General features: G+C 25.7%; 2 protein-coding genes across 3 annotated transcripts in view; both read left to right on the forward strand.

Annotated features, from left to right (window-relative positions):
* LOC129609901 (probable basic-leucine zipper transcription factor E) overlaps nt 1-10882 on the forward strand; it is a 30133-nt gene extending 19251 nt beyond the window's left edge. For both annotated transcript variants that reach the window (XM_055522145.1, XM_055522146.1), the window contains one exon: nt 10744-10882. The gene's annotated coding sequence lies outside the window, so the exon portion shown is untranslated. The remainder of the gene's footprint in view (nt 1-10743) is intronic.
* LOC129609770 (uncharacterized) overlaps nt 2649-22162 on the forward strand; it is an 89728-nt gene continuing 70214 nt past the window's right edge. Inside the window, exons 1-3 of the mRNA XM_055521889.1 lie at nt 2649-2656; nt 10744-13160; nt 16442-16674. Of these exons, the coding sequence (XP_055377864.1) occupies nt 2649-2656; nt 10744-13160; nt 16442-16674 (2658 nt within the window). The remainder of the gene's footprint in view (nt 2657-10743; nt 13161-16441; nt 16675-22162) is intronic.

The raw sequence follows: 22162 nt of genomic DNA on the forward strand, positions 1-22162 counted from the left end.
ATGTTATTATATAAAATTTTTACTTTCCAAAATGTATCCATATTGCCTTCATATTTTGTGAATATGGTCAAATCTATATAAATATGTTGGTACATTAAAAATTCTATGAAAAAAGAAATATTCTACAATAGATTGAATTATTTTAGCTGTCTATTTTTGTATCGATTTATTTTGAAAATTTTTTTGAAAAGTTTTTTTTTTAATTCACTGCTCATACACTAAGTGTTATTTGTTTTAATTTAATGATCACTTAAAGTGATTTTTGAAAAACTTAGCGAAAATTCATTTTTTGAAAATTTATAAGTCAATTTTGCTAAGTGAAATGGGATCACACAGCCTCAAACTTTCAACATCATAAGCGGAATTCCACACATATGCATAAATGAAGTGCATATTTCATTCTTTTTTAATAATTTTAGTTTTCCAAAATCTTGGAAAAAAGGGGAAATTATACTCATTAACTTCCCGGTTTTTCTAATAATCCAATCCAATATGCATACTAATTGATCTTCCACATACAAAATAAAATAAAAATCATTATGCAAGTTGAAATACTTTTAAAGAAATTATGCTTTTCAAAAACCAGGTCTAATTTAGAAAAACTTGTTTTTTTATCTTGTATATATTTATTTTATCCATTATTATTACCATTACAATATACTACAGTTGAAATAGTATGAAGAAAAATGTGAACAAATACTATACAGTATAAATGAAATAGAAAAGTAATTTCAAACAATAATATTGAATCAGGACACCGAAAAAATTATACAAAAAAAATTCTAATATAAGAAATAGTATACTAAAAGAGAAAGAGAAAAATACAAGAATAGAAAGGAAACAACAACAAAAAAAAGAGACAAAAAAAATCTAAAGCTATTGTTTTTTTGTTTTTATTTTTTTTACTATTTTATTCGATTTATTTCCTCTTCCTTATTATTTTTTGACAGTAAATGAATTCACTACATAAAACACCGACACAATATTATATGTGTAAGGTAGTGATCATATAAAAGTATATATATAAATGACTATGATGATGATGATGATACTGATGGTGTATATTGTTATAGTGTCATTATATGAAATCGAACTTTTATATTTTAATATTGAGTAAAAGCATCGAATGTGAGTAACTTTTAAGGGACAACAGAACAATATATTTATTAATTATAACAGTATATTCTGCCAATTTTATGTGATGGGTGCAATGACAACGGGCAGATTTAAGATTTCTTTCAACATTTAACTGCTAGTTTATCATTTTAGCTACTGCATCAAACTTATCATATATAATATTGGAAATTCGAATTTTTATTCATATAGTATGAAAATTTATAATCAATATTAAAATTTAATTCTCAATCATTCTTTTCCTTTATGATTGATCCTTTATGATTGATAAAGTTGGAAGCATAATGTATTCATAATCAAGAACAGGTTTCAAATACCGAAAATTAAATGGCTAATATTTAGGACAGACTAATTTATAAAAAATATTTCTTACTAAATTTGTTTACACAAATTCGTGGTAAACGTGAAAGAAAAACAGGACATACAGTATGTATATTAGAGCAAAATATATTACTTCTGATAAAATTTATTTAATACTGCCTTAATGATGATGAGAGGCATAATAACAATGAATAGGCAAAAGGGAACCTACAATATAAAATTGTTAATACATATTTTTAGCCAAAATGTGTAATTTCTCGATAAACTACTTACCAAGGTAAGAATTGAATAGCTTCTAAAATTGTGTCCTTATATTCTTCCTATGTACTTCTTACATACATTGCGTATAATACAGGCTTGAAATTAAATAAATTATAGATATTGATTATAAAATCTTATAGCATGGCAATAAAAATACAACTGACTTAAATTTTCTAAATCAATGCATTGATTCATTTTTGTTAAGAATATTTTATGATCAAATTTATAAATTGTAGTATTGTACTCGTAATTTAAGGTTTAACAGTGCATATACTACAAAAACGAACGGTAGGAAAAAAAATCTTATGTGATCAGCACATAACCGCCTTGTTAAAGTGTCGCATAAGTCTTAGAAAATTGTAAATTTTATTCTTAACAGGTTTTGATTTTTTGTGATTCCATTTTTATCAATTGATTTTGTTGATAATCGAAACTCAAATACCAAATTTGCAGAAATTGAATTAATTCCTCAAATATGGTACAAATCTAAAATTCACCTATCGTGATAGTTCAGTTTCCGTTCCCTGATGCTCCTGAGAAATTGACCGCCTCATTATTTGATCTTATCTAAATATCAGAAAAATTGGTTGATTATTTCACTGTATATGGGCAAAATTATAACTACCATCCGTAAACAGAACTGAAATTTCTAAAAAAATATTTTAGTCAACCTTTCCAATATGTCATAGACAAACACATTTCCACTGAAAACTCGACATGCAAAACTTTGTGCCATAACATGGGTTATTTAAAATTAACATTAATAACTTGTTATGTAGTTTCTCTTTTAGATGATTAAATGATTCTTTTAGATTTAGATGATAGTTAGCTTTTGAACACAAATTAAGCACGCATTGCCAATCTTAAATTGATAGAGTTTGTGGTAACTAAATAAGTTTTATCTAAAAATTTCTTTACTATAATAAATACAAATGAGGAGGTAAAAAAAACGTCTGCCTTTAAACAATCAAATGCGTAAAATAATTGAAATTAATTTAAACTCTGTGTGTATGAAGGCAGGTTTTCGTATCACACATATTGCACATATTTTTATCGAAATTTTAGAAGACCTAAAACCACTTCTTGTATTGTATACTTTCTACATTATTTTCATATACATTATTTTCAAGAAACCGGAAGTTTAACATCATCTGAAAAATTATTTTCAGAAGGTGCTAAACTTCCGACGGGTATGTCGGTATCTAGCAGATAATTGCATCCCAGAAACACAAACAACAAAAATTTATTTTGAACTAACTTTTTTCTTTTTGGAGAAGTTAATTATTATGGGTGAAGACTAACTTTCTTTAATTTGCTTAAAATGAAGACACGAAAAGTAATTAACCAGAACAGTTTTTTAGTTGCACAAATGGAAAGTTTGTATTAATGAATTTTTTAAAGTTTTTGACACTAGAATAGAAAATTTAAAATTTTCGGTCTATTTAACAACAAAATTTTTAATTAATTGCCTTTGAATACAATTTGTTAATAACATGTGCTACCATTCTCTACTTTTTTGTCTCACATTCATGAATATCTTCACGAATTTACGACCTTCCTATTTTTCGCTTAATAAAAGTTTTTCAACAAAAGGCCATATATTCTTGTAATAATATGCACCCTGGTTCTTAAAATACATTTTACTTGTTTATTTTAAAAATCACTGGGAAATTTTTTGGTATTGAATAACAAGCAACATTATTTCAAATATTGAGAGCCTCCAATGTAATCTCTAAAATGTTTCATAAATCAAAAATATTTTCTATTGACAATTTTTTTTTTTTTTTTTTTGTTTATCTAATGTAGGAAACCCCCAAAGGAATTCATTTCCCATACGAATATTTTATATATGATAAAATATATTACACTTTTTACACAATGAATCAACATTTTCTAAAGATTCAGTGTTGAATGGTACACGTGTTAAAAAAAAAATATTTGGAATCCACCTTATCAATTTTGCTATAAATGACATCATTATTTCACTTTTATACTTATATAGCGTTAAAAAATATAAAAAAGAAAAAAAAAAAGAAAAAAAATTCTTTTGGTTTAAAAAAACCAGGACAAAAATTTTAACGAAATCAACATAATTTAATTTTTTTTTTTTTGGTTTTTCAAGGCCGAACTTCATTAATTTTGGGTAATATATCAAAAGTTGGTTAGGTATTTTATTTCTTTTGCCTTATCTATTTTTGTTGGGTCTAGAATATTCTCATTTTAATAATATAATGTATAACAATAGTAATGAATAATAATTTATGAAAATTTTAAATTCAAAATTAAGTACTTGTAATGAATATACATGTATATTTAACAGTTACTATATAAAAATATTCTTACGTATAACTTACATAATTATGAAGGTATATATGTATGAAGAAAATATTGATGCACAATTTTGAATTTATTTTACAGTAGAATTGTGATAAAAGAGACTTCGGAAATAAGAAATTATTTACATAAATTTATTTTATTTCTAAAATAATAATAAATTAAAAAGGATCTTAATTGCTCTGTACTCAAAGTGTGAGTCAGAGATCAGATTTTAGTATTATTGTTCATGAGAACAAGCCCTTTATACATTGAAAATTAAAAATATAATTCATTTAGAATTGCATATTACTATAATCTAAAATCACCCAGAAGTTTTTGCCCCATAAATCGACTATAAATCTTATCGTTTAACCCGCAACGTTTATACCTGTCCGTAACACGTACATAATTGGATCTAGCTACGTAAAACTAATATAAAATTAAAGGACATTTCTTGTCAGAAATTCAACTATGTTAATTAATTTAAAAAGGTAAAAAAGGATGCAAGCTGTCATAATCAGTAAAAGATTATCAATGTTTTTCCGAATTGAAATTTGAAAATATTCTGAATCCAACCACAAATTTTGAATATTTTCCAAATAGAAATTCTTTCTCAACAACATCTAAATTTAAATCTTGAAAATCTAAAAAAAAAATCTAATCTTTTTTGAATATAATGAGTTTTGAAAATAACTTAGTATTAATTTAATTTCATTCAACTTATTAAAAATTTTGACAACTTGCAATACTTTTTCAAAAAAAAAAAAAACCTTGAAGAAAATAAAGACATTATGTTTAATAATATTCTTTAAAAAACAAACTTCATCTTAAAAAATCTGATGTGATCAGCATATAACCGACCGCAATGCATATTGTCTAGCTTAGTGAAAGCGTTGCAAAAGATTATAAAAATGCGCTTTAAACATATTTTTTTACTTTTGAGGACAGTATAGTAGGCTTTTAGTTAAGATTCATCAAAAAATGTAAATTTGTCTTTAAGTAGAGTTTTGGCCATTCAAATTCCCTGAAAAGTTTATCAGTTAGTTTCTCAGCCAGAACAACCGAACTCAAATATAAAACTTCCAAAAGTTCCATCAATCCGTTCGGCTTACATGGTAAAAAATGTAGAATCTGCCCCCAGTTCGGTTTTCGAGCCTAATTAAATTTCAAGTAAATTAGTTGATAATTTCTCTTTATTTTCGCAAAAATAAAGAGAAATTATCAATCGGTCTGATATATCCCTAAAGTTGATCAATCTGTGACATAGCCAAAATAAACTGATACATATATAAAAAATTTCACAAAAATTGGTTCACCCGAACTTGAGATACACGCATACACATACAGACAAACAACCCAACCGAGATCTCTCCAAAAATTTCAACCAAAAACTCGACATCCGAAATTTGGTGCCATCATATTACCTCCCTTATCGTATACAATGTGTTCGATAGAAACAACCAAATTTTTAATATAATAAAATTTACCATGCTACCTTGCTTTACACATTACAAGGAAATTGTTTAATTTTTTCTTTTAAATAAGTACCTACTTTAAAATACTCAAAATGTGATTTTTAATGATTGATGTGCGAAAATTGTAATTCTTATACACAGATTAAAAATACTTTTAAGCATCCTATATATTAGGTATACTCTTAAAAATTGACTTGTCTGTTTTGATGAAAAATTCTATAGAGACCTTTAAAAAGTTTTCTATTTGATGAAAAAGTTTGCTTAATTTTTTTTTTTTAACAAGATAAAAACAATCCAAGGTTGATAATGTTCTATTTTAGATATTAGATAATAATATAGACCCACGTATACTGCTTAAAAGCAATGTGTGCAGTGTACACACAAATACGCGTAAAGAGAATATCTTTGCATGCTTTTTTGAAAAAAATTCATAGAAACGGATAAATTAATAATGACAAAAAAAATGGAAATGGTACATGTTATTTTATATTACAAGGACCTTTGTAAATGAAATGATGACAAATTGCAGCAAGGATAATTTATAATATGATATGCTAACAAATTCTTTTTTTTTTTTGAGATTTTACGTAATACCTCATCATATTCATTTTTTTATAATTTATTAGAAAATTTTAAAAATCATATTATATCATTATTCATGTAACGCAAAATAATAAGATATAAATTTGAGACTTAATTACCATAATATCGATTCCTCTTTGTCAGCATCACATCGATTCCTTTCCATTATAATCGCAACGGCTATACACGTTGTATTGAAACTATGTTGGAATAATATGTATACAAATTATGAGAATGAAAGATTTCTATTAAAATTTATTTGTTTTTATAATTTATTATAAGAATTTTCTGGCCGTTATTTGTACAAGGTCGAAGTTAGTTTAATAAACATCTTTTATAATTAAATTTTAGCTAAATAATCACTTTAGATAAATTGCATAAATAATTCTAATGATTTTTAAAATAAATTTAAACCAAAAATTTTCTCAAGCTCAATTTATATTTTGCCAAAATTTACAATGATTTAAGATAAAAAGGAAGGAATTTTTTTTCTCAAACAATCACAATCTAAAAACAAACAGTGAAATTTGGATAAGATTAGTACTAAAATATTGAAATATATTGATTGGACGTATGCTATCTGAGTGTCCTGAGTTTTCTAATTATCGTGATTCAAATTTTGCCCTGCAACTCATTTTTTTTCCAATGAAATATAACTTAAACGTACGCAGTAACAGATACTTAAAATTAATTAAATTTTTACTAATTAGTAAAAAAAAATTAAAGAAATTATAAAGTAAAAATTATAAAACTAATTTGTAGTTAAGCATAAAGTCGCGAACAAAAATTCATAATTCAATAAAGAGAGCAATTTTATATATCCATTGTTATCCAAGATTATGAAAATGTCCTTTTAAAAATTATATAACTAGTTCTCTTGTCAGATGCGTTGTCGTTGAATTTTGTCTAAAAAATTATCTACCTAACGTAAAATTTACACTTAGTACAAAAATTCAGTTCTTAAAATCAAATCTATTCCAAAAATTGCTCAATTCGAGGTGTATAGCCAAAATAAACTTAAACATAAATTTGCATCAGAATCGAAAATCAGTTAAAATTGAGATACACGAGTAAACCAACAAACTTGCAGATCCTATATATTTCGCTAAAAATACTGTATTTGAATTTCCGTGCCATAATGAAATGCGTTTTCGCCAAAAATTGATATGCGAAATTTTGTAATATCATAACAAATTTTTTTGTGAAAACACAAATAATTCATAAAAAATTTAGAATATAAAAATTTATTAATCCGGTAAAAGTTGATTAATTTAGAATTTCTTAAATAAAATATCTTCATGCTTCGATTTTATGAACAGAAAATACACTGGCATATGAACAGAAACATTTCTATATTCTAAGTTATTCTAACCACATGTTTTCATTTTTGAAAAAATATTCAGATATGTTTGTAGTTCATTTATATGCAATTATGGATTTCTTTTAAATTTATTTTGTCAAGCTACTTAATCAAACATTCGGAAAATCAAAAACTGTTCTGCATTGCAAATATTATGTAAGTTGTTGTGCGCTATAATCGATACATTACAGAATAAGTTCTTATATTGAAAATTTTAATGAAAAATCAGTGTTTGTGCATGTATACGCAATCTTTAAAATGAAATTTTTTTTTTGGCTTTTACATGCTTTATTTACACTTTTTTCATAAGAAACGTGGGAACGAATAATAAGGTATTTGTCATGAAAATTATTAAAAATGTCAGTTTAACATAAAATTGTAAATCTGTTATTAAAGTTTCCGAAAGAAAATATAATTGGAAAATTTGAAAATGAAGAAAAGTTACAAACAAAAAATGAAAACGACGATGGAAAACAAATAAAATTCCATTTCATATAATGTGTTTGAACTTGTAATATTTACCTTGTGTTTAAAAAAAATAATAATATAAAAACTAAATTAAAAAATATTGCTGTTTAAATACGAAATTATTTATATAAATACGATTTATAACACCCCATCATAATTTGAATTTTCTATATGTATTATGTAAATACGCACTATAACAAAATCGAAGAAATTTCTTTGAGACAATTCTTTCAAGCTGTAAACATTCCCCTATTTAACATAGTATGCAGTGAAATAATTATACTAACTTTTAGTTACTTCGAGGACTCGAAATAAATATTATTACTCGATAATCAAAAATACTCGTACCTCAGTACTTGTATAGAATCTGATATATTTTAACGTCATGTCTCAAGTACCACAAATTTAACAGATTCGCATATTCTCATATTACTACTTTTGTTAAATTTCATAATATTACTTAGGTTAATGAAATAACAAGAATGTGACAGATTCGTATTAGAATTTTCACATGTGTTGTTAAGCTTGATTCATAATGAAATATTCCACTTATATATAGTGGAGAGAATTCATCAATTGTATTTTCATTAATTAATTAATAATAATTAGAATAATATTATTATCGTGTTGGCCTTTAGTTGGCCATGAAAGTAGAATTAATTTTCTTGAAGTAACCAATATTGTTTAATCGATTATGCTAAGCGTTTAAAATATAAGTCGTTGATATAAAACGCTATAAAACAAAATTTTTAGAATTTTGAATAACTGGAACCTTTAAATGATGATGTGTTTGAATTAAAAAAAAAAAAATTCTGCTTGAGAAATTGGTTTTCTGCAAAGATATACTGTATTTAAGATTTAATGCCGTTTTTACTGCAGTTTTCTACATCTTAAAATACGGAGAATTTTCTGTGTAGGAAACAAAGAATTTCATGAAAAGCATTTTACAGAAATCACCAAAAATAGAATTTATGAAATAGCTACAGCTATATATTTACATATGTATGTATATTTGCTCTTTTTATTTGTAATTAAAAAACTAGTGTGCTGATGTTAAAAATTTTATTAAATGTTTTTTTTGAAAATTTCAATATTGAAGTACTCATATTTAATAATTTTTCACTATTATTTTATATTTTTTTCTTGTAACTCTACAAAATAGAAATTTAATATTTAACATTTTGACCTTGCTCTTTTATAAAAGAGCTCTTCCAAACTACAATAAAACTATAATATGCACTTAGCTTTAAATAAAAATGTGTTACAAAATTTTCTCTTTTTTTATTTTCCTCCTTTTCAAACAAACAAGTAAAAAATAATATTTTGAAAAACATCTAAAATCCTTGAATCTGATTCATATCCTGCCAAGACGTTTAACAACTTTAATTTGCAAAATAATTGTCCTTGTTTCTCAACAGAAATGAATTAGAAAAAGATGAAAAAAAGCAACAACAATTGTAAAGTTTCAAAAAATTAAATGCTCCAGTCACAGTTCAGCACTTTAAAAAAAAATCAATTGACTGCTTTGTTTCGTTTTAAAGCTTGTTTTTTTTCACTATGTAGGAAAAACGAAGACGGCAGGAGTAATAAGAAACAAATTATTGTTATCCTTTCCATTTAGAAAAATATTCTTATCTCTGTGTTTATTTTTCCTCCTTTTTTTTTTTACTTTTATGAATTTTGATGAGCAAAGAATTGCAGCAACCGGAATATGCATTTTTTTTTTCAAGCATGAGAGAAACAAAACAATAATTGCATTGTTGAAATATATACGCCATGGTATTTAAGAAATGCTTGTTCTTTGTATGGTTGTGTGTATTTTTGAACCGTTAAAATATTATGTATACCTAGTGTAAGTTAAATGTTGATAATTTTGAAGAAAAGCAACATAAGCAAGCAACATAACAAGTAGTAAGAATAGTATACAAGAACTTTTTAAAATAACCACAGTGTTGCAGTCAAAGTAAAAATTATTAATATTATCGCGACATTAAAAATTTATGAACAGCTTTTGTTGTTTTTTAAATTTTCCACAAAATTTGAAATTTTCAATAAAATTGAATAATCTTTACCTTTCCAACAGGCATTACAAAAATATGTGACTAGTTCATCCGTCTGACATCATTTCTGCTATTAAAAATGCTGTATCTAAGCAAATTTCAGTCTCAGTAATTTTTCGTACTGAAATTTTCTGCTACGAGAAGTTTTTTGTTTTTGAAATAATAATATTGAAGTAGTTCCTATTTGATTTGTCTAAATTTTGTAAAAGTATTTCCAATAACTAAATTCTATTCTTTTAATATTGAAAATCCATTTCAACTTAGCCTTAGAAATGTGATAGTGATTAATTACTATAACTACTCAAACAGTACTTTCTCTGTTATTTGCTCTTCTATATGCTCAAAACAAAGTGAAAATTTTAAAGGAGCTATGGCTAAAACACGATTGATCTGAATGTCATTTTGCTGAAATTTTCTAAAATAATTTTTATTTATTTTAACATATTCGCAATGCAATTATTTATAAATGTATCCAATATTATTTTATCGGCATACCATTGCTTTAGAATTCAATTAAAAAATAAAAAACAAAAATTTGACAATAAATTTTTAAAATTCTGTATAAATTCAATTAAATGGAAAATTTAATGAATAATAAATATTATTTCTTGTTTTATGAAATAAAGCATTGGTTTTGTTATTCAAAACAATTATTACTCCAATTTTTATTTATTTTTTTTTATTCTAACCAAATTAAATTATTGAAAATACCAATTACGGATATAGATTATAATTATTTACTTTTTATTGTTCAATTTCATTTTAGGTTGCACACTGAAATAAATCAAAAATATGTAGGAAAGGAGAAAACAAATTTTGCAGATTTCAATTCATTAAATTTTAATAAAACACAATCATATCACTCATCAAATGAAAAATTAATACAAAATGATAAAAGTAATCATCATATCCAATATATTCAACAGCAGAGTAATACATTACCAGAAATAAATATACAACAATATAATAAAATGAAAAATAGCGCGAATTATAATAATAATTCCAACAACAATAATATCAATAATAATAATAGCAATAACAATAATACCAATAATAATAATAATATAAATAATAATATAGAAAATTATCGACCCACCTATGGTGCCTATTTATCAAATACATTGCCTAGGGGGCCTTACCTACAATACAAGTGCAAGGACCTACCAAAATCATCTATAGGAATTTTAACAAACACAAATGACAATAATAGTAATAACACCACATTAAATCGTCATAATATAATTTTTCATCCGAACCATGAACAACAGCAAATTACAAACCATGAATCAAGCAACAATAAAGAACAATTACAAAAACAGCAGCAGCAACAAATTGCAATACAATATAATCAAGATAAGCAATATGAAAATCAAAAAATCAATCTTATTTCTGGAAAATGGTTACCAATAGATACAAAAAATAAATCAATTGATTGCAAAACAATATATAATTCCCAAATTCAACAATCAAATACAGGAGATAAAAAATTATTAGAAAATCAAATTGGTGATAAAAAACAATATTTTCCAATTGATTCGAAAAGTACAGTTCACAATACACAGAATCAAAATATTTTGAATAATAATAATAAGAACGATATTACCAGTGCAATATTCAATAATTATAATTCTACCAACAACAATAATTCTAATTCTAATAATCAAAATATCATTCCACCAGCTAAACCTCCCAGATTATATTTGCAACAATATGATAAAATTCACAAATATATTCCACAAAAGCAACATCCATTATTGAATAATCCATTAGAGCAACGTCCACAACAACAACAACAACAAAATAAAAATTTTAATTTTCAACCATCACACATGTCCATTAATACAAAATGTCAACTAAATCCTATTTATACTCATCATAACAATGGCAACATACAAAAACCACCAATGGCTTATCATTATGAACATGTTTTACCAGAAAATCAAGAGAAAATCCAAATTCAACCACAATTCTATTCAAATATAGAAAATAAAAATTATCAGAGCACTTATATAAACTTACATTCACAACAACCGTATCAGCAAATAAAATATCATCAGCAAGAAAAATTTCAACAACAACAACAACTGCAACAACCGTATTTTACAAAATCTGAAACTAATATTCCAAATAGCCAACAGACAGCAACATGTTCGAATGTACAAAAAATTATGGACATTCATATTTCAGAGCCAAATGATCAAATTTCATTCAATGAAAATTTAATAAATTCACAATCAACGGGATTATTGGCAATAGCAGCATCGACAACTACAACAACAACACATCCTATTCCATCTAAAGAATTGAAAAAAGGATATAAAAATATTCCTCCTGTTAGTATAAAATTCGAAAAACCATATTATGATTGTTTATCTTCTAAGGATATTGAAGAGCCAGTAGATAAACTTCAAATAAAATCGACATTAGAGAATAATATTTTAAATGATAAAAATAAATTTTATGGATGCCATAAACCACAACAAATAATCAATTTTTATTCACAACCGCAAAACAATAATAATCAAATTCCTATAGTAAATTCAAATAGAAAACAATTTATGAATGAACAGGAAATTAAATTACATCATTTTGACACAAATAAAGCTGGAGCAACAACATCAAGTAATTTAATAAAATCCGAAACAAAACTAAAATTATCAACTTGTGAAAATATTGCTGATGGGCAACTTAATTTATATCAAAATCAAAAACATCAGCCAAAACAACTACAATCGTCGTCACATCAATATACAAAAATATGTGAAATTCCAAACGGAAATGACCTTTTAACTTTATGTCATGCAAAGAAATTAAATGTAGTAACCGGAAATAATGCTGTTGATAATAATCAATTAATAAATAAAAATATTGATGGAATCCTTAATGTCAATTCAAATAGAAATTATTTTAAATTTCCATCCAAAATTCAATCAAATAATGATGTAAATAGCTGTAGTAGTAGTAGAGGTAGCTATGATAATGTTGTTGTTGGAGTTCCTTTAAGTCCATTACCAATGATGGGTGTTTCAGTTGGAATAACTGGTAGAAAACGTATTCAATCTGAAATAAAATATGTGACATTAGCAGATGTGATGTCAACTAAAAGTGGAAAACTTACTGAAATGGAAATGTGGGCATTATTATGTCAATCGGTACAAGCACTTCAGGATTTGTTTCTTTCTGGTAAGTAGATTTGCTTTTGATTGAAAAAATATTTTACCATTTTAATATCAATTTTATTTAGATATTTTTATCATAGTATCTACATATACGTATAGACATGAAAATTTTCCAGTATATGCTTGAAAAAATAATTCTTTTCTAACGTAAATAAGACGCTATATGTATATTAAGTATATATACATTGTATTCTTGAAAATTGTCAATTTATGTATTTATAGGTTTAGAGAAAATTACCTGTAGCTACTTTTAGCAGGTATTTGATTAGAATTTTTAAAAGGACTTTAAAAATTTTTTCTTCAAAGAGAAAAATTTTTAAATTAATATTCTCAAGTATAATTGTTCATATCCTTTTCTCCACTCATTGCTAAAGGAATCTTAAAAAATAAATCTGAGAAACGTCAACAGCAATATAAACTTAAACGAGTCATTTTTCAGAATTTAAAAAAATATTTTAAATTATCACAAAAAAATTACCTACTTGCTACCTATACAACTTTATAATTTAAAGCAATTTCGTAATTTTGTTAAAGAAAGACCACTCGAATATTTAATATTTACGATGCGTTGCGTGGTGCCAAGTTTTTCTAATAAAAATATAGAACTATATTCAAAAATGTTTTAATTTCCAATGTAAATTGTTGTATTACAATATTTTTGATTTTTTTTGCGATATCTCCTTATATTTTATCTTTATTAAAATTTTGTTAATCAAAATCCCATAAATATTTTTTATAACTTTTCTATAGCCTATAATATATTTCCAAAAAAAGTTAAAAAAAAAACTCTACTACTTATACTTTCCTATTTCTTTTAATAATTTTAAATTTAGATAATCAATATAGACATTCCAAAAAAATTTAATTATTTTCTTGATATTATCCTTGTTGACGAAATCACCTTAAGTTATTTTTAAAATCATTAAAAATTCTTTTATTGGAAAAATATTTTCAAGGGTGTTTTGAAAAACGAAAGTTGATTTTCATGGCAGAATTCTTTTTTGTAAAAAGAATTTTGAAAAGATCTTAAAATTCATATTTCACACTGAGAGTTTCAGTTCTAGATTTAGAAATTTAGAAATTAATTTAATTTTATTAAAAATTGAATTCGCCTTGGTTGCTGTCCAAAAAATATTTTTTTTTTCAAAGCAAAGGTGACTTTTCAGTATAGTTATAATCTTGCATATAAGTTTTGAAGTATTTAAGACACAATCATAAGCATTTAATCAATTAGGTTTTAAAAACACATTTAAAGTAATTGAGAAAGAAAAGGAAAAAAAAGCCACAGTGTAGAAAATATCAACAACAAAATAATTTATAACAATTTTTTTTTTTACAAAAAAAAAATGAGAACATTTATTTCCCTATAGAATTTATAATGTGTTAATAGGTTCAAGTTTTCCCAAATTATATTAATAAAGAATTTCTACAAAACAAAAAAAAAACACAAAATATACATTTTATATAAAAGGAAAATAAGTAGCCTTAAGGAAAATTTTCATTGTTGTTCTTTTATCGCTCATGAATTTTAATCACAGTGTAGATTTGCTTAAAGCAGCTAATATCTGTTCTGCTATAAATACAAAGATATTAATAATAAATTTAATAAACCTAATATAAAAAAAAATCATTTTATATTGAACAGCGTTGACATTAGGCGTACAAACAAATTTTTCTCAGAAAATCAATAGACCTTACTGTATTTTGTATAAATATGAGCAAAACCAAAGCTTTCGAAATTATGTTATTCGTCAAAAAATCAAAATTAAATATGATTCTAGATATAAATAAGTCGCTTGCTAATGAACACTTTTAGTTCAATGGTAAGCTAAAAAAACACACATTACAAAGTTGCGCTCAATTTTCGTGATATAGTCATAAACAATAATGTCAATTGCGGTCTTATCCACATCTTTTGTTTATTTGCATACAGTTTTTTTTTCGGACAGCAAAGACAATCTCATGTTTTCATAAATTTATTAAAAATAGCATTAGTTATGCAAAAACAAATCAGAGACGATGTGCTTGTTGTTACGTTTTCGTAATTATGGGCGATCCCTTTACTAGATTTTTAAAATACATATCGTCGGCTGAATGCTATTTTGATCCATACGCCACTTTCACGTTTTTTATTATATTATATCGAAATTCATACAAAATAATAATTCCCTTGCTCATATTACCTCACAAGATATCTACAATAATAATAAACTAATTGTGCTTTTACGAGTACTACATATTTGTATCCTGATGTAGCAACTTTTCGGAGTTTATTATACAATACTACGTCTATACTCTTAAAATGGTAACACTATTTCAATTAAAATTCCTCTTTTAAAAGAGAATCGAAAGATTTACTCTAGAAATTTAACTTTTTGTTTTTAAGTAACTGTTTTTCCTTTCATCCTAACACAAAGATAAACTTTTATCTACAGTTATTAATCACAAGAATATTTTGGGTTTCTATAAATATTTAGGTTTGTATTTTCAATATTATTCTTACCGCATAATTTTTATTTTTGGTATTTTTTTTTTTTGTTCGTCATTTTTCCTTTTTGCATCTCTTCTTAATTTTTTTATACCCGTACGAACGTATGTTCGAAGGGTATACTAAATTTGCCTTACCGTTTGTAACGCTAAGAAATAACGGTGTTAGATATAGACCCAAGTGTATGTTTTTGATCAGCATCAAATTCTGAGTTGATTTAGCTTTGTCTGTCCGTCCGTCCGTTCGTCCCAACGATAACTCAAAAACTAATTGAGCTAAGTTCACCAAATTTTCGCAAATGATTTATTGTCGTAAGTGCCAGAACCCTATTTAAATTGGACATGATCGGGGTACCGGTTCGGATAGCTGCCATACAATTTCAAAATTTATTTGGGTATATCTCAGAAACTATGCAAGCTATGCTATTGAAATTTCACACAAGTGAAGTGAATATATTAGTACGGCCGATGTGCTTGACAAAATTCGTTAACATTTCTTGGTTCTTTCTGGTAGCTGCCATACAACTTCAATAGTAGTTTGGCACACACAGTATTTTGAAAAACACAGTACTGAAATTTTGCATAAATTAACATGGTAATATGGCAACTTAAAGTCATAGTCTGTCCCATAGTCAGTTATAGCATCTTTATTCGCACATAGAATGACAAATTCGTACGGGTATCACAGAGTTGACAAGGTCAACTCTATTTTTTCTCGTTTTTAAAATATATTTACATAACATAATATTTTTGTTATAATGTACATTAATATTTGGAAACTTCTTTATACATATATAGATACACCATCAACAACTAAAGTTCTACCACTTGTTAAAGCTTCTACTATACAAATTACATCAAGAGGACGTATTGTTTTTAGGTTAACGTCAACCAGCCAGTATTGTTGTCCTCCTAATGAAGCATTAACGCATAGTGAATCTAAGCATTTTGATATCACATCCCATTTATCACCAGAATATTTAAATAGCATTGGAAAGAAAATTACTTTTCTTGAGACGGATGTCGAAAAGGTAAGTAATAAAGTATAAAATAATGACATAAACGATAAATATATATTTTTAAATTATGTCTATATAATGACACAGTGACGTAATGTGAATATGTATATAAAATTTCGAAAGAATTTTAGAAAAGATTAGTTAATACAGTAAAGAAAAGTAAAATTTTAAACAATGTTTAGGTTTAATCAATGACATTAACATTTATGGCACTTATTTTAATGTAGAAGAAACAAAAGTTAAACATCCAAATTGAAAATATGAAAAGAGATTTGCATTTTCTAATAGGAGATCCGCAGTTTTTTTTATATGCAAAGTTATGGGAATGATTCTTGCGACAGTCAAAACCCAAATTTCGGTCGCGTAATGTGGCACTTTCGTGCGCCGAAATTCGGAAGAAGAATAGAAGAAAGCCAACTAATAAAGTTGTTGGCTTTTACAAATGTCATTCCCGGTTAAAAAATATTTTTTTCATGAAATTTTATAATAAAGACAGTACAATGTAATTAAGATAAATTTTAGTATATCCAACCTGTATTGCACATTTACTTTGTACAAATGAAACTATAAGTTGTTATAATTGATAACATTCACAAATTTCTTTATTTCTACTGCGATTTCTACTTTTTATAGATATAAAAAAAAATATTTTCTTTTTTGCGTATAGACGGATGTCCATGCATTAATACTTTTATGCATACACTCTTGTGCATACTCCCGTAGATATTCCTTATAAATTGTGATTGGAGAACATAATGTCTAGGCCATTAGATTTTCTGAGACAAATATTCTTACAAAATCATAAGAAGGAAATACTATAAATAAAACGGAATACCTGATAATATTATTGAATATGTAAATATAATATACACATATATATATATATATTTGTATATATATATGTATATTATGCATATATATGTTTTATTCATGCTCATTATATGGCGTTAAGATTGCTAATATATTTGCTCTTGCTTTAGGCTAAAACAGTATAGATTTGTGGATATTTTCCACAGACACTTTTTCTTATTGTTTTACTTTTTTTTGTTTATTTTTTTTTTTGGTTCCTCATAAACACATTGAATTGTATAGAGGATTTATTAAAATTGGATGGCTATGTTATATAAAATAATAATAATATTAGAATACTAATATACAATAGGATTTATTATGTACATTTAAGGTATTAAGAGTGAAATTGAAAGACAAAATATATATATACATATACAATTATATATACCTACAGGGTGTCCGAAAGCTGATGGTACTTCCGTAGCAGGTTTATAATATTAGTCTAGATGAAAAAGAAACGCATTAAGATTTTGTGTTTTCAGTCGTTCTCGAGCTATATAAGATCCTAAAAATGTAATTTCTGAAAACCGTTGAATTTTTACATTTTTACTGAGAACTCGAGAAACACGGCAAATACAGTTTCCGTTTTAGCGATGTATCAAAATTTTTTAGCATTCGTATCAAAGATTTTGTCAGTTTCAGAGGCACTCAATTCCGAAGTAAAAAATTTAGAAAAAAAAATTCAAAAAGAATTCCAAAAAATCAGGCATATCACTTTTCTATTTGTTGTAATAATGTCGGTATTTTGAGCTCCATTTTTGTACAATACAATATGCCAAAAATTTCAAGAATCCTTTAATCGAAAACCTCATGAAAACAAATTGAAAAAAATTACTAAACCAAAGTATTTTCACAACAAAAACAAAATTGTTTAAGATTTATTTTCCAAAATGAAAATCATTTGCCTCGTCTTACACCTCCAAATACTTTAAAAAATTACCATTTTTCGGAAGTACCATGGCTTTTGCACACCTTGTATAGGTACAAATTCTATAATAAAACTTTTTAACATTAAATAATTTAAGATTTTTTTCTTGCGTCCCTTTTGCACTCCTAAATATAATTTCATACTTCAAACTCTGCATCTATATGTATACCTAACCTAACACTTACAATATTATTTATAAAGTAATAACGTTAAGTATTGATAAATTAAAATTGAAGTGAAAAATATCTTTAAATTTATTTAAACATGTCCAAGTTTTATCTCATCTGCTCTTTATATATATTTTTTTTTGTTATTTTATTACATATTTCCTTGATTCTTCTTCATTTCATTAAATTTATCGCATTTGTGTATATAAACACATTTATGTATACACACACACAGTTCATTCCCATTTAGCATCCACGAAAATTTTGCAATAATGATAAAAATAATTGGTGAAATGTTAAATTGAAATGTAGGCGAAATGTAATTTATTTTAATTTTCATTTTGGATTCAGGAAAGCAATTTAATATTGGATTAAACCTTACAATACAAATTCAAAATTAAATAAAAAGAAAAACGTTTCTCTTTTTTTTTACATATAAGCTTATATTTTCATTTTTATTATGTAAAATGGGTTTTCCTATAAATTTAAAAGAAAAATAAAATTGATTGAGCAGAAAGACAAAAACATAGCACAAAATGAAAAGAATTTAACGAAAAAATTTGTGAATATTTTATGGAAATGAGTAAAATAATTTAAATATTTTAATCATGTTTTAAATTGAGGCTACAATTCATGTGCAATATTAAAATTTTTTGAAAATTGTTAATCGTCATATTATTTCGGTTTCAAAAAAAAAAACACTCTTTATGTGAAATCAACTGCGGAAATCATATTACAAAAATTCGTTTTCCGGGGAAACTGAAGGTATTCTGCTTAAAGTGTAAGTGCAGTTTTCCAAGCAGTGCAGCATTTAAAAATTTTAAAGAGAAGACATCTCTTTTTTAATAATATAATATTACGATCAATAAAAGATATTTGCGAAAATACTGTTCGAAAGGCTAGATTTAACAAAGATTTAAAAATACTAAATTTAATTTGTAAATAATGTTTTGTAGTACTAACCTGAAAAACTGTATTTTAGAAAACTACAAAATTTAAATTTATATTGCAATTACAAATTAAAAAGAGTCTTTAAACTATAAGGCAAGAAAGTGTCAGTCATTTAATCTCAAGGTAATGCGAAGAAAATTGTACTATACAAACTAACTAATTAAGTCCATAATTATTCGATAAACTAAACCACTATCATTGAAAATTAAGAAACTTTAATTCAAGTTCACGAATATAATCAAATGTCCTTGCAAAATTAACTGATTATTTCAAAGAGTAAAACTAAAACTGTACTATAATGTTCAAGAATAATTCTTAAATTTTAATGAATTTAGTTGAAAATAATTCCTAGTCCAATTTTTCATTACTAACAATCAATACAAAGTTATTTTCAGCCAATAAATCTTAAACTTTATAAAAATTGAAATTGGAAAAATACTCAAATTTTCATTTAAATATTGAGTTGCAAAATCCGATATTAATAGTTTTAATTTTTACATTCCTAATTTAATTCAACTTTCCATTATCACCACATCAATGTGAGCTATTGTCACTCCACTCCACAGACACAATAAGTTTTATACAATATCCACACTGTGTATTCGTCAAATATGCCACCAAAAACAAATTAGCGTTACACATATATGTAAAACGTGCTTAAAGGATTACATTGGCGCACAATTACACTCTAACGTTGTTTTAATACAAACAAATTTGTTGGCAGTAAGCTCCCATTTTTAATTATTTGTTTTATAATCCTTTATTTTCATAACAAAATCGAAATGTGCGTTTACATACATCCAAATTTACATATAGGCATACATATATTGTATTACACCTTCCGAAATATTCAGCGTAACAAATACCTGCAAAATATAGTGAATTCAATATAGTTTTTATTATAAAATGAACAAAAATAGAAAACAAATTCAAATCTGCTGCTAAGCAATATTGTTCGTATTAAAAAAATATTGAAATTTTTATAAAAAGTCGTAATTTAAAAGGAAAAAATGTGTTGGAAGTGTATAAATTTTCTTTTTAATTTTCCTGTGTTTTTTAATTGAGTTCTTCAGTAGCACAAAAAAAAAAACAAGCAAAATACAAAAACATATCCTAAAAGCACAAATTACACAAAAAACAAAGAGAGAAAGAACAGGAATTAATGGTGCTAGATTTTTAATATTGTGGGTGTGAATGTTGATGTGTTTTATTGTTGACTTGGGATTTTACTCCCCCTGTTTAAAGGTGAAAAAATATCCTTTATTAAATACAATGCACATCTATTTCACCTGTACGTACATACATATATTATTATTTATATGCTTCCAACCTATAATCGAAATTTGGATTAGTTTAGTCAAATTTGGAATTTAAAGAAGTTTACCACTTCTAACAATAGGTAAAAATTCACTTTCATTTTTTGAAAATATTCCCCAATTTCTTTTTTAGAAAATTATAATAGAATTTACTAAAATATCTAAGCTAATTGTATATTGAAGTTTTTTGTATGGAACAACCATGCTGATCGATCCCAAAAAAAAAGCTTTATGGTTTTTCCAACTAGCCTCTTCGCTAGGGTGCTTCTTCAAAACTTATTTTACTCAATACCTTCTGGGAGAGTGTGAATTTCCCGCCCGTTGTAGAAGGGAATAAGCGACTTTGCTCTCACGACGGCGGAGTTACCCACAAGTTGTTCGAGCTCATCAGGAGAGTGGGTGTCGAGTGTGTGTTGTTGAGTATGTCGCGTGCTCAGGGAGGGGAAAAATACATCCTTATAAGTCGTAGTGGCGCACTGTTACCCCTGGTTCTATAAATCTACAATCTATTTCATGAAACGCAAACAAATGAGGAAACTATCTTGTAACAAGATCATGTACATGCATTAATTTTATATGTAAACTAAAACTTCCCTTCACAATCTCAGTCTCATAGAAAATTTTTTCTTTCTCTAGGCATTTTGCTAATATTTTTGGTTAATTTGCGTTTTAAAAAGACACATGACTACATGACAAAGACACTTAGACTAAAAAATAATAATAATTGTATTTTTCATTATTGAACTAGACAGTAAGTAAAGATTTTTTTTTAAACAAAATACTAGAATTTTACATTGTTCGGCGGTAATTTAAATTGTGTCGTTCGTTATTAATCAATATCTTATAGAGCAGAAATGTTTTTAATTACTAAGGAAAAGTATAAGCCATTTTCAATTAAAAAAAAGACACTTTTTACAACAAAAAATACTTTAAAGACTAAACTTTTCAATTTCAAATTCTATCATTATCAAGGTTATAGCTTTTATATTTTGCTCTTCAAAGAGAATTCACAACGTAAATGCGTATGCAATGAAATCGGAAATTACTACAAAATTACAATGTAATAACTGTTTTTATGAGTTCGGATCTATATTTAATATTTCAGGAAAAAAATACACTAGTTTTTTTTTTTTAAATTTAGAAATGTTTGCATTAATGGAAGTGAAATATTGTTTTTTTTTCATATACTTCAGTGTAGTTAATTTTTCATATCCCCAACAATAGGTCAGCTTGTAGAAATATATGTTCATTTTGGGAAAATAACAGTATACATAGTATGGATTCGA

The sequence above is a fragment of the Condylostylus longicornis genome, unplaced genomic scaffold, assembly GCF_029603195.1.
Source record: "Condylostylus longicornis isolate FDR11 unplaced genomic scaffold, ASM2960319v2 ptg000040l, whole genome shotgun sequence".
Lineage (NCBI taxonomy): Eukaryota > Metazoa > Arthropoda > Insecta > Diptera > Dolichopodidae > Condylostylus > Condylostylus longicornis.